The sequence below is a fragment of the Orcinus orca genome, chromosome 6, assembly GCF_937001465.1.
Source record: "Orcinus orca chromosome 6, mOrcOrc1.1, whole genome shotgun sequence".
NCBI classification, from domain to species: domain Eukaryota; kingdom Metazoa; phylum Chordata; class Mammalia; order Artiodactyla; family Delphinidae; genus Orcinus; species Orcinus orca.
The window spans coordinates 57,183,938-57,197,367 of record NC_064564.1 but is presented as its reverse complement, the minus strand read 5'-3'; the positions used below and the strand labels follow the sequence as shown (position 1 = coordinate 57,197,367).

The 13,430-nt window shown below is 45.3% G+C and overlaps 1 protein-coding gene across 21 annotated transcripts in view; it reads right to left on the bottom strand.

The window, feature by feature from the left end:
* NFIB (nuclear factor I B) overlaps window positions 1-13,430 on the bottom strand; it is a 442,099-nt gene that overhangs the window by 226,175 nt on the left and 202,494 nt on the right. For 9 of the 21 annotated variants that reach the window (XR_007477723.1, XM_049710692.1, XM_033439769.2 and 6 more), the window contains exon 2: window positions 1,520-2,051. Coding sequence is in view for 20 of the 21 variants with exons in the window: in XM_049710692.1 (XP_049566649.1) it covers window positions 1,520-2,051 (532 nt within the window). In the remaining variant the exon portion in view is untranslated. Of the gene's footprint in view, window positions 1-1,519; window positions 2,052-2,433; window positions 2,500-7,032; window positions 7,055-8,061; window positions 9,346-13,430 lie in introns of those variants that run through there. The other 12 variants (XM_049710691.1, XM_004276125.3, XM_004276123.3 and 9 more) reach the window with 11 other exon arrangements.

The following is a 13,430-nucleotide window of genomic DNA, read 5'->3' as shown; positions in this document are numbered from 1 at the left end:
CTTTTATTTTGGGACACACAGGGAAAAAAAAAATTTTTTTCCCCAAACCGTCATTACTTGGACTTTAATTTTTCAGTGTATAGAAACAGTAAATGCAATCTCTCATTAAAAAAAACAATATTTCCAAATGTATGATATCAAGCACCATTATTTAAAATCAAACTAGAAATTTTTAAATGACTTGTAAGCATATCTCTAAAACTATACCAAGGAAATACAAAGACAAAAAGCACATAGTAAGTACCTAGATTTCTGAGTCAAAAGAGTAATTCTGATATTTTATATTTTGGGATGATGATGAAGTTCATACCATTTACTAAATCCCACACTTATATAACACATATCAGATAACCGTCTGCCACCTGGCTATCTGCAGGCCACTTTCCCTACCACCAGGCCAAGTTAGAAAATGACCCACCACCTATGGCACATTAAACTACAGTCCATTTTTGGTAGGTTGTTTTTTAAAATGTTTTCCTATGGACTGTGCTAACACAAGGACATCTATATACCGATACATTTATTTGAAGCATTTCTTTAAACCTCCTTAAAGAAAATATATTAAGAAAAATAAAAATAATAAACATGTTTCATGAACCCAGAAAACACTCAGCAAAATATATCACCTATTTTTGAATCATTCAGGCAACACTTACACCACTCTCTTTATCAAGGATTTTTTAAAATAGGTACGGTATGCGGTTTCTGCATTCTTTTTGAGATTTATTTTAATCCAGTGTAACCAGTCTACTTTCTGTTTTTGTTCTGTAAGGAGAGCTGCGACTTCCCTCCTCGGTAAGTTTTATGAATTTACACTCAAGTAAACGAACAATATTAAGTGTTCCCAAGTCACTCTGGGAAAATATTATAACATAAATTATTTAGATAAGAACTATGATCCCTTTAATCTACAGCGAATATTACACAATCAAAAGTAGGTGTTGATAGAAATATTTAAATTAAATAAATCTAGGTCTACGTAAGGTATACTTTCTGATACTGGCTATCTTAAGCATTCTGTAATAGGAAATGTTAATTCTATTTTTTCAAGGCAATAGCACTAGATCCATGAAAAAAGTTGATCTACCTCGTTAGTTAGGAGGTTAATACAAAGAGTGTTAAAGAACGGTTTGACTATTCATAAATCAAGTTACATTTTCAAACTGGGAAAAGATGACTAGATGTAAAGAATGTAGCCGAGGACAAAAAATGAAGTGTAATAAACACTTCGGACTATTCTGTGTCTTTGAAAAAGTGTATTATTTCAAAGACACTTGAAAACACATCTCTTTGTGGTCTTTAAATATCCATGCCTATCCAGGTAGGAAAGCTCCATGTCTATTTCCATAGCTTGCGCATGGCAGTGGACAAGCAAGTGGAGGAGGGCATGCCACTCTCCCCAGAGCAGGTGGATGAGACCTAGGCGCCTCCAGGACCATCTAACCCAAGCCAGGTGTTCCTTGTGTGGGGTTTGCAGGCAGTGTGTGCCGGGCTAGAAGAAAGAACAATCTGCTCCTACCTTGCTCCTGCACGTAGTATGCCAAAAACAAATCAAGCTCCTTAACTGATACTGTGATATGATGTGGCTGGACACAAAGTGCTGGGTTTGTGCAATGTGGGGATTTCATGAGCCGCTCTCCATCGGTACTTTCCAAGGGGATGCCTTTGAACAGGATCACCATGACTAGATCCAGACGCCAGACTTTGTCTGCCTGTCGCAGGCAGTCGATTCTCCTAATCTTACCCTTCTGGTCGGGATTGGATAAGACACAGCACGGGTGCTTCTTGCCAGTCACGGTGAGCACAAAGTCCTCTCGGTACTCCTGGCGGATATCTTTGCGCAGTTTGGCCAGGAGCCTGGATGCCCACTTCTGTTTGATTTCAGGCTTTTCGCTGAGAAGCTCATCTTTGACTGCTCTTTCTTCATCCTTTGACATTCGCTTCTCGTGCTTTTTAAAGTATTTGCGTTTCCGAGCCTGCAGGTTGAACCAAGTATAGGCAATTGCACGGACGTGTGGAAGTAGTGCCTCGATGAATGGGTGAAATTCATCCTGTGGAAGATGAGGAGGAAAAAGAAGACATACACAGTCAGTTTAGTTTTTTAAAGGCTCCAAAACATCAGACCACAACCCCTTCCCAATTCGGTACCAAGAGTTATGCACAAAAATAACATTCTTTTCTTATTTAAAATTATCAAAATAGCAGGACCAGAAGAAAATAAAGTATGCCAAGCTGCCCCCTTTCCACCAAAACTCACAGGTTGATTCTCCCTCCTAAAAAAGAAAATAAGGTTTATATTTGTATTTCCACTCTGGCCCCATCCCCCTCATTCCCACCATGTATCCTACATTCTTTAAAACGTAAGCGACCAAGATGCTTGGCACCTAATTCAATATTTAAATATTTGATTGACCAACTAACACTAAGCAGTACCATTTTACAAAGAACACAGTGAGATTTTTTTTTTTAATCGGAGCAGAGCTGTTCAGAAGGCAGGAGCGATGCCACAGTTCATTTCTCTTCTCTGTGGCACAGAAACACAAAGCATATAGATGCTCAGTGTAATGCCACACAGTTCCCGCTTTTGGAGCATGCTCTCAGCAAGAGGCTGCTGGTGGCACAAAGAGCATGCGCCATTAAACTTGATCCATTTTCTTATCAAACGTCCAACATTCCAACACTGAAACAGCACCATTCCAAGAGTGGTAACTAGAGAAACTGGTATACAGTGAGGGAAAGTGGGCAAAGGACACAGCTTGTCGTATCAGTGTCCTGAACAGAAGGTTTCCATACTTTGAGCAGCGCATTCCCTCCCTCTACCAGCAACGCTGGCCCCCAACACACACACACACACACACACACACACACACACACACACATGCGTGCGCACGCGCGCGCTGCTACTCTCTAACAGACCCACAGACACGCTCTTGCATTTTTAAATAAAAGTTTCTAAAGTTGAAACAAAATTGACTCGGATGTTCTTCCGGCAGCTTTCCTATAGAGTCTGAAGCCCCACAGAGTCAGTTAATTTGTTAACCGATCACATGAGTGTGGCAATTATTCTAAACCCCTTAAAAATCAATCTGAGGTGAACAATGAAAAATGGCAACTTGGCACCAACTTTACATTCTTTGTGTCTCTGCATGCAGTGGCAGGGTGACACCAGGAGTGCACCGCTGGTCACTCCCTGCTTTTGTGGAATCAATACAATTCATCTGCTACGCCTCTGAATTCTTGGACAGGGCTGTGGGTGCCCGTATGCATGGACTTGTGAATCTGCACGTGGAGAGATCCCGTCTTGTGAATTAAGTGGTTTACCTTAGGCTCCTGCGTTTTTCCTGCCTGTTTCATGTACGCCTTTTATAAGGGAGGGAGGCGGCGACGAGTGGCAGATAATTTGCACCTCCAGTTATTTCAAGTTACTTCCCAAAGCAGTCAGTATTTCATTACTTCCTGCCATAGGTAAAACCTGTCTCCTAAGCTCAGGCCTCTTACTGTTCCGAGAAAGAGCTTAACATCCAGTCGTGCACACTGTATGCGGGCAATAAGGCCAGATCTGAAACAAATGAGAACTTCCACTGCGGCCACTTTTCTGGTCACTGTATTGTCACCTCAACCACAAAATAACTTTCTCTAACTGTTTATATCCCAAGGTAACATTGACATCTTAGGGCTGGTCACCCTGAACTATGTGGAATAAATTCTGTTTAATCAGCAGACTGATGAATTCCATCAGGTAAAAATGATGAAAGTATCACAAATGACACTCTAACAAAGAAGACACCCCCAAACTCCCATAGAGTTATGAACTCATTTTTAAGATCAGATTCAAAGTTTCAACGCTAAAGACTGCAGCATGTTCGCAGTCTGCAGTTCAGATCCGGAAGAGGTGTACATCCCATCCAATCAATAATGCAGTTTTCAAGTGTTTTAACATATTGCTGTAAAATGTTTCTAGAGCAGAATAAACCTAAATCAAAATTTTATAACAATACAGAATGTAGATGATTACATCACAGCATGAGGCATAACCAAATGCCATAGAGGAAATCATTAAACCGATCAGTAGTTTCCAGCAGAGATTTGAACAATTCAGTTACTATGCGAGCACATTAAACTAGGCCATGGAAAGAGTTAAACCACAATCTGTTCTTTGTGTGGGAAGGCAGCCCTGCTCACAGCAACCACAGCCCATGATAAGACCTCCCTATCTCCATATACTTTCTGATGCCATGCTTTCAGCATTCACTGTAACTACAAAAACTTTGTTTATCCCCCTTAGAAATATATGCAAAAGGAAACCCTGCTCAAGGAGATGTGGACTCAAACATGCTTTGGGAACTCACTTCCTATATTCTGACTTTAACTATGATTTATTGATATGATCAAAAAACATACATATATACTCATGAACTAAAAACTTGAGATGTAAAGAGTACATGGGGGCGGGAGGAGCTTTGCCTCACTCACTTTACCCTTGCCATACTTTTAAAAATACGATATTATTTTAACAGATATTAAGCAATGTGTTAACTTCTAAGTACTTTTATCCTTAAGTACTATGTTCAGTAACATTTCATTTTCCTATAAAGACATCAAACATACTTTGATTAAATTTGTTTGAGCTTCCAATCATCTATCATGTAACAGATCTCAAAATTTTAATAACTTAAACAATCAAAATGCAAATGTGAGGGCTGAATTTGGAATTTCTTAGCAAATGCACACAAAACAATGTTTTTTAAGGTTGCCTTGAGTTTGTTGCCAATGCTGCCAAGTAATGTTTTAAAACATACTTTTTTCCTATTGATAAATAGAAGTAGCAAACTTTCTCAGTCCACAGTTGCCTTATAAATATCTTTCAGGGCTTTACTATTATGTGAATTCCTTTCAAGCAAAACACTTACTTCTGACATGGAGACATATCCTCAAAAAAGTGATAAGTAGAGATTTTCAGCAAGTCACATATATTTCTGTGTTACCATGACTAAAATATCATCTCTCAAGTATGACTGTTTTCTAATGCTGTTACAATATATTTTTAGTGATTTTGAATGATATGAATGTGGAGCATAGTAATTTGTCTTCATCAAAAAAAACGTGATTAAGGTATTCAGATGTCCTAATTAATAGATTATCACAATAATACTTTAAACAACTATGAAAATTATTTTTTAAGAAAGCAAAGCATGTAAATGATCTAAGATCTAATGGCTGTATGCTAAGGTAATATGCCACCTTGCTCTCCCAGAATTTTTATTAAAACACATTGGCATTCAGTAATGCCAATTTTTTCTCTTTTTAAACTTCCTTTAGTTGAACTAAATTGATAAAATAAATAGCCTAGTTACAAATTTCAAATATAAAAGTAAACAGTCCTAATTCTACTGGAAATATTTCTTTTTCTTCACAGAAACAGTGGTCTCCATGAAAGGGATGGAAAATTAGACCAATATAGAGGCAGAAGAATAAATACTAGATGTTCTTGGACCACTGCTATATAACAGTAAACCATTTTTTTAAATGTACCTTAAGAACTTGAGAAACAGCGAAAGAAGAAAAAAATTCAATGCAATCATTCCAAGTGAAAGTTATACTATTAAGGATTTACATTATTTTTAGAAAAAGCAAATACAAAATCATATCATGATGGTTCTTAATTTTCTTTAAACATCTGATTTATACTGATACATAAATACAGATTTATATCCAGGTACTGATACTTTTGAGTAACACTTTGATAAATATCAACTTTAACTGTAGCTCCTTCTGAAAATTCTTTCTAAAACCTAGATATCCTTTTGTGATAACTGAAACACTTAGTAAAGTTTCCAATCAATTAAGAATGTTTCTCTATTTTGTATTTACATACCCTAAAAAATGTTTTGCTGACAAAACTAAACTACTGGTCTGATATCAAAGTAACACCGTTAATGTTACTTTTGCAACACCTTACACTACCTATAAAGTCACACAGATATTAAAGTGAGAATTCTAAAGCTAAAATTTCTTCTCTAGTCTAGACCTTAAATCCCCAAAACAGTTTCAATATGTCAACTTAGATTTACATTATTAAAACAGTAGAGAATATCAGTCATCATGAATTAGTGTTGGTAAGCACGCACCCTTGAATACTAATGTGATAGCTGAATGACTATGCTGTATATGCTCGTAATATTCCATATGTCACGATGCTACAATATTATTTTTAACTTACACAAATTTAGATAAAGCTAGTGACTTTTCAATACATATTTAGAGGAAACCGAAAATGCAATGTAATCGCTAGCAATGTTTCTGAAAAGCCGATGCTGGAAATATGAACTAATATAGAAAAGCAATCCTTTACATGAGAGTAAGTGGTACAGCACTTTGCAAGTGAAAACCTTACCTTAATTTGTTTTATTTGCACTATGCTTCAATAACGTAAAAATAATGTCAAATGGATGTGGTTTACCAGAAAGAGGGAAAAAAATCCTGCTGATGGGTAATATGAAAGGTAACTTTTGCAGCTGAAGGCAATTCGTTATACCTGAAACAGTTTCATCATCATATTTATTGGCCATTATTCACAGCCTTAAAAATACAAATAGCTCAGCAATTCATTTTTCCAGTTTTGTTAAATTAAAGTGCACGTTTACTTGCTGAAAATAGCCATATCTAAGTTAATCATACTCCGATGCCAAACAAAATATAAACAATAAAAAATGTGTCAGCCAAAAAGCTACAGGACTGTATCCAATCACTGAATAAGCCTTATCATTGTTTTCATCTTCATTCACAATTTATGAATGCCTCAGTCCTTTTGAATCACAATGGCTTCTAATTGTCATACAATTGAAACCTTAATCATTTGTTCATCAGAAAAAATGCATCATCATGATACTGGATTTTTAAAAAATTGTAACACACCTTAGACTAGGCGACACTTCTTCAACTGTTTAGTTTTTAAGCCAACGTCAAAGAAAATGGTTCTCAATTACTAATCGTGACATATCCTCCTAAAAGCTGAAGTCAACTGCCCCATACCTTTAGAGGTTTAAAATACTGCTTCAAGTAACAACTCTGGGCTAAGATATTTAGTCAGCTCGTCAGTTGGTTAGTTAGCTGGGCAGCGATGAAAGATGCCCCCAGGTAAGTCTGTTTGGTCTCGTCACTTTTCCATTTGACCGACTGGTTTAAAATTATATAAGTTGTGTTCCTGCAAAAGTATAAAGCCACTATTTTATTTCACAACACTGTTCCTAAAGTCTTAGGACAATTTTCAGAGTGAAAAAATTTTAAATGACCTTACTTTCCAGCATTTCTTTCTGTCCTACGCCCAAATATCGTCAAATGAACAGGTCTCCACAAAATGAACATGTTTTAAAAGTCCTTAACTTTCACCACGACCAACTAACTCGAGTCCACGTACAGACCGCCTTTGTGGCGTGGTCACTGGACGCCTCAAAGTGCGGATCGCGATGGACCTGAGTTTCAGATCCCCAAATTAAGCAAAGGAATGGGTCCCCGGACCACAACCTCCGAGTCGCTTCGTCTCCCGCCCACTGCCTGCAGCGGAGTCCAGAGGCGCCCACAAGGACTCCTACTGGAGTCCCCTCGCCTAAGTTCACCGGTTGTTTATAAGGGCTCTGTCCTCCCCTAAAGCTCCTCTAAAGCCGGAGTCCGCCTCGGCGCGCAAGCGAGGCGGCGGGCAGCCTGGGCAGGGGTACAGCGGGCACTAGTGGGGCCGCGCGCGGGCTAGCGCTTGCGGGCCCGGGCCCTGCCCATCCCCTGCGGCCTCGCCCGGCCCAGCCGCCCTGGCAGGGCGCGGGCGCCCGCTCTCCGTGCCCAGGGCGCTGGGCTCGGCGCTCGCGGTGGCCGTGGGCTAGGGGCCGCGCGCCGGCTCCCGCGCCGCCCTGCAAACCCCGCCGCAACTCCGGGCCACTTCTTCTGAGGGGGACCGGGGTGTGCGGAGGTTAACTAAAGCCATTAATTGTCCGCAGACGAGAGCAGCAAAACAAAACAAAGGCATTTCGGGCTAGAGAGAAAGCTCGAGAAAGTGACCGAGGCATGTACCTGAGTGAGACAGATGGGAGAATACATCATGACTTCGCCTTAAAACGCACTTTCCCGGAGATGCCCAAGAAAATCTTCGAGAAGCAAGAATTTCATCTATTCATTTTACAGTCATCTGAGCCCCGCGATGCGATCAATCAGGACGGGGCTCTGCGCTGGATCACCGCAACTTCACAACAAACCCAGTCCTCCTTAAATAGCCAAAGATTCAAGTTCACTCGGCGTGCTAGATTTCCCGGGGTGAAATCCAATCTACACTTTTAACCCTCCTGCAGTCCGACCGCGCTGGCCGTGCTCGCCGAGGCCGCCGCCGCCGCCGGTGTTGGCTGCTTTTCGCCTGGGTTTGGGGATTTGTTTTCTGTTTTGCAGTTGTTGTTTTTGTTGGGGGCTAGGGGGTGCGCGAAGATTCGGTGTGGGTTGGATTGGGGTGGTGGTTGGTGGTGAAATGCTTTTTTAAAAAAGGCGGGGAGGGGGGCGCAGGAGAGAGGGCGGGAGGGAGAGCGAGGAGAATGTGTCACCGCGCTGGGAAAGTTCAAGGTTACAGCCCCGAGCACTGCGGCAGGATCCCGGAGTGGCGACCGCAGGCGAAACTTTGCCGCGAGCCGACCATGTGTGTGCGCGAGGGGGAGCGTGAGCGAGTGCGCGCGGGTGGAGGGGCGCGCGCGGGAGAGGGCCGGGGTGGGGGCGGGGTGGGGTGGGGGAGCCGGGAGAGGCCGGGGTGAGGGAGGGGGCGCGAGCGCAGGTCTCCCGGGCGGAAGAGGCTCGCGGTGCGCGGTCCCCGGCTGCAGCCGCCGCTGCCCGCGCAGACTCCTCCACGCCCGGCTGCCCTCCCGCGCGCCTCGCCCCGCGTCTGACCCGGCCGAGCGAGGAGGCTGCTGCTGCTGCCGCCGCCGCCCAGAGGGATCGGAACGCGCTCCTGAAAAATCCCAAACGATAAATCCCGCTCTCCCGCTCGGCTCCAAACTCCTCTCTTTTCTGCTCTGGGCTCTTTTTTTCCCCTCCCTCTCTCGCTTTCTTTCGTTGCAAAACTTGGAAGTTGAAAAATTCACCGGTTCCACCCTCTGGACCCCGGTCGAGCTCTCTCCAAATCAGACTTAAGGATTGTTTTATTATTTAATTACACAATCATCGCTTTACTCCTCCTCCTGCAAACGCGCATTCCTTTTGCACCAGCCTCTCCACACCCCCCGCCCCCCACCTTTCTCCTCCTCCTCCTCTTGCTTCTCTCTCTCTCTCTCTCTCTCTCTCTCTCTCTCATTTGTTAAAGCTCTCATACCACTGCAACAGCACCACGACTTTTTTTTATTATTTTAAATAGATCTTCTTTCCGCCCTTTGGGCAAATCCCGCATCCCCCCCCCCACGTACACACCCCTCGAAAACCCGCCCTGGAAGAGGTATTTCGGTGCTCGCTGCGGACTCTTTAAACCGCGGGAACCTCCGAGTGGGAGAAGCACTGAGCCGGACTGGGCCGGAGAAAGGAACGAATGGAAAATTCCCTCACACCCAGGCCGCCCCGGGGCCCAGGCTGGGGCGCCGACTCTCGCACCCCGGGCGGGCGCGGTCCGCAATGCCCGCCGGCTGAAGGGAGGAGGGGGAGGCGGGGGCCTGAGCGAACTTGGTCTCAAGTAGTTGGGGCGCGCCGGCGCGGATGGGGGCGGGGCCCTCCGGGGTCTCCCTTGCGCAGGCCCGCGTCCCGGGGCAGCTCCGCAGAAGCGGCGCGCCTCGCCGCGGTTTGCCGCCCTCCCTGGCGGTGCCCGGTGCACGTGGCCTCGCTCGGAGCGGGAGGACCGGGCCGAGCTGCCGCCGCCGCTACCGCCTCCGGCGCCTCCTCCTCCTATTCCTCCTCCTCCCGCGGTTTGCTCCGCTGTTTTTCTCCTGCAGCCCCTCTGGCTCGCCCCCAATCCCCACCCCCCCCGGGGCCCGGGGCGCCGGCGGAAAACGGCTCCCGCCCCGCCTGGGTGCAAGCAGGGTGGGGCCGCGGCGCGCCCGGGGCTGCGGGGCGGGCGGGCGGGCGGGTGGGCGCGCACGCGAGCGGGGTGCGTGTGCCGCTCCAGCCCTGCAAAGGCGGCCGCGCCCGCCAAGCTCCCGCGCGAAGCCCCGCCCCCACCCCGCCGCCAGCCGCGGGCCCCGAGTGAATGAACTTGATTTCGGATATTTGGAGGCCGGCGGTTTGCCTTGCACCCTTTCTGCGCGCGCGCACGGGCACTGGCACACACAGACACACACTCTCACATACACACCCCGCCCCCCAAATTCCGGTTTTCGGCCAGGGGTGGGTGGGGAAGAGGTGGAAGCAAAGGCTGTGCAGACAATGGAGAGAGGAAAAGTGAGTGCCAGGGGCTCCGCGTCTACCTAGCCGGGGGCCGCGGAGAGGACTCGACGGCCCCAGCCCCGGGGCGGGGCCGCCCCCACCTCCAGCTGTACTCTGATTTCCCTTTCCTCTTTTCCTCGCTTCCCCCCTCTCGATTTTTCCCCTCAACTTTCTCCTCTCTCTGTCTCTCCGGCTCCTGCCCACCTCCCCCCACCCCTTTATCACCCCACCCCGAGGACCCGAAGGAACCAGTGACTTTTTCCTTCAGCAAGTGGGAGTTATCCACATCAAGCATTTCACAACGACACATCAAGAAAAGTAGGCAGGTTCAAGTCAACCATGAAATGGTCACTTTTTAACCCCGTCCTGTCCTCATTAGGGAAATGCTCAAACACAGTCCGTTTTCAAAGAGCACTCTTAATGAGGCGAGCCTGCCAAGTCCACCAGCTGCAGGCCCCGTAAACCAAGAGCCCAAAGAAAAAAAGCACTGGCGAAAGAGGGGGAGTTGAGAAGGCCAGGGGTGGAGGTGGGGGGAGCGTTGGTTCTGGGAAGACAGGTAAAGTCGGGAAAATTTAGAGAACTCTCCCGAGTTAACCCTTTAGGGCACACACCACCGGGAGCGGCCTCCCTGCTCCCCCCGGAGGCAAATCCTCCAGTCAGGTCTCTGACAACCTTAATTTCCTTTGTGTGGGTCATTTCTTCTTTTTTGAAAAGCCAGGATAAACTTGATCGTCTTTATAGATGAAAGAAATGAGGTGACAGTCCACGTTATAAATACTCATTTCTCTCTCAGAAAATTTTAGGCGATCTCATGCTAGATTTAAAAAAAAAACAACACAACAAACCCAAAGCATCACTTTGTATTGCACATTATGCTGCATCCCTTTTCTCACCCTCATACCAGAGTCTGAGGGGAGGGGGGCGGGGAAGCGCTACTGATAATACCAGCTTTAACTACTGGAGTTTCCCTTTGAACAAATATTCAATTTAACCGGAGTTAATTTACCATAAAAGACATTCCCCTTGGCACGAATGCACTCCTGTCCTTGAACACACCTCTTTGAATGCCTGAACTCGTACAGAAGCCATTATTTCGAGGTCTCTTTAAAAATCAAGCGCCCATCTCTCTCTTTCTCTCCCTCCCTCTCTACTTCCCTCCCTCCTCACCACACCACCCCCAGTGAAATCCTGGCACCCAGAGAGCGCTTCGTTCAGCCAGAGATCTAGAACGAGCCGCTGTCCCCTAGCAAAAGAGGCCCAGTGCTGAGCCCTGGGCAAGTGTCTGCAGACAACGCTACCCCTCCTCCCTTATTAGTTTCCCTTACCAACAGAAACGGTTTCCTTTTGCCACCCAAACTAGGTCGCATCCTAAAGTTTCTCACAAGCTTAAAAAAGAAAAATGAAAAATTGACAACTCTTACACAGAAGAGGCCACAAAAGCTGCAGCAGCGCCAGGGGTGAAGAAGCAGCGACAGACCCAGGTAAGACCCCAGAGAAGTGAAGACGTCTGGGGCCTCCCAGGCCTATCACTGAGGGGTTCAAATCGCTCCCTGTTTGTAGGGCACTTATGGTTGGGCACAGTTGGATGAGCATGGAGGATGCTTGGTAGTTGGCGGTTTGGATCTGTTTCTGAGGAAAAGGAAAATAAGAAAGGAGTAATGGTGAGGAGGGGGAAACTAAAAGGGAGGAAAGAATGGGCAACAGAGACATCCGGAGTAGCTTATGGGGTGCTCATTTGATATGGCTTTGACTGTCCTCTCAGGCCTTGGAGCCATGGGCGGGATGGCTGACCCCCCCACCCCCGCCACCCCCAGAACACTACTTCTTGTACAGCTAATGCCCAGGCCACTGCAGGTCTTCCCAGGATGAACTCTGAGAGAGGCTTCTGGAAAGAGGAGCTGATGGATTGGGGTGTGTGGAACATCTGTCTTCTCTCAGCAGGACCCTTCACTATCTGTGGTTTGAGAAATGCCAGTCTTTTAAATTCCAGGTAGAAGAGCAGAGAGAAGGAAGTGAGAAAGTACATACGGTATTTTAGCCACTTTCCCTTTTACCCAGCATTTCTGTGCCATGGTAATTAAGAGTGGTTTTAAAGTATCTCTGAAAAGCTTCTGATACTATCAAAGTGGGCCAAACACTTTTTAGACTGGTACTTACCTCTCCTAAACTGCCTGTTTTCTTCTCTCTCTCACTCACTGAAAGAGTTAAAGCAAGTCAATTTCATTCACCCCAAAATCTGGCTGGAAGAAAGAAGTGAAAGGCTTCTGCAGCAACAGGAAAATCTGATATTTCAGAATTCCTAAAGACCTCCTCCCTAGACCACCTATTCCCTGCCACCTTATAGAGAGAAAAGTTTCTTTTCTGACAGATAGTTTATTAATTTCAAGACGTGCTGGAGTGTCTGTGCTTCAGGTGACTGGATTTTTCAAAACTCAATTGTATATTTGAAAAAGTAAGCAGTATTACCCAATTGGAGCCTTTCATTGACCTCCAGAGAGGAGCTTAACATCTCAAGGGTCTTCTAATACGGATTTTCTTTTAACCTTCTCCCTTCTAAAGAAATTCAGTGACAGGTTGTGAATCCTGAGCAGTTTAAGGAAAGGTTCTTGGAGCTTAACAAAGCTGTCATTTTCAATACACTACTACACGCGGATGACTTTTTTTTTTTTTTTTAGCTCTTGCATGTGATTAGAGGGGAGGCTCAACAATTCCACACACCCTGGCTGCATGGCCAGTATCAATATTTTAAAACTAAATACAAAAGAGACAGATGACCTCCTGACCCCCAGGAAACAGGCCTGCAAGACTGCAAGTATCCACTACACCATGCCCAGGGACCTTTTCTTCTTCCAAATGAACCATAAAAATCATACACGTGTAGCCTGTAAAACACAATTTTATATCCACAAGCAAGAACATCAAAAATCCACTCAACAATGCATATATAAACAACCAACAAGTACTGAAATTGTCTGCACTTGATGGGAATTGCAAAATCATGCCCAGCTCTCTCAGCCCTTAAACTACTACTGTCAAATTAGGGTAGTGATTTTTCC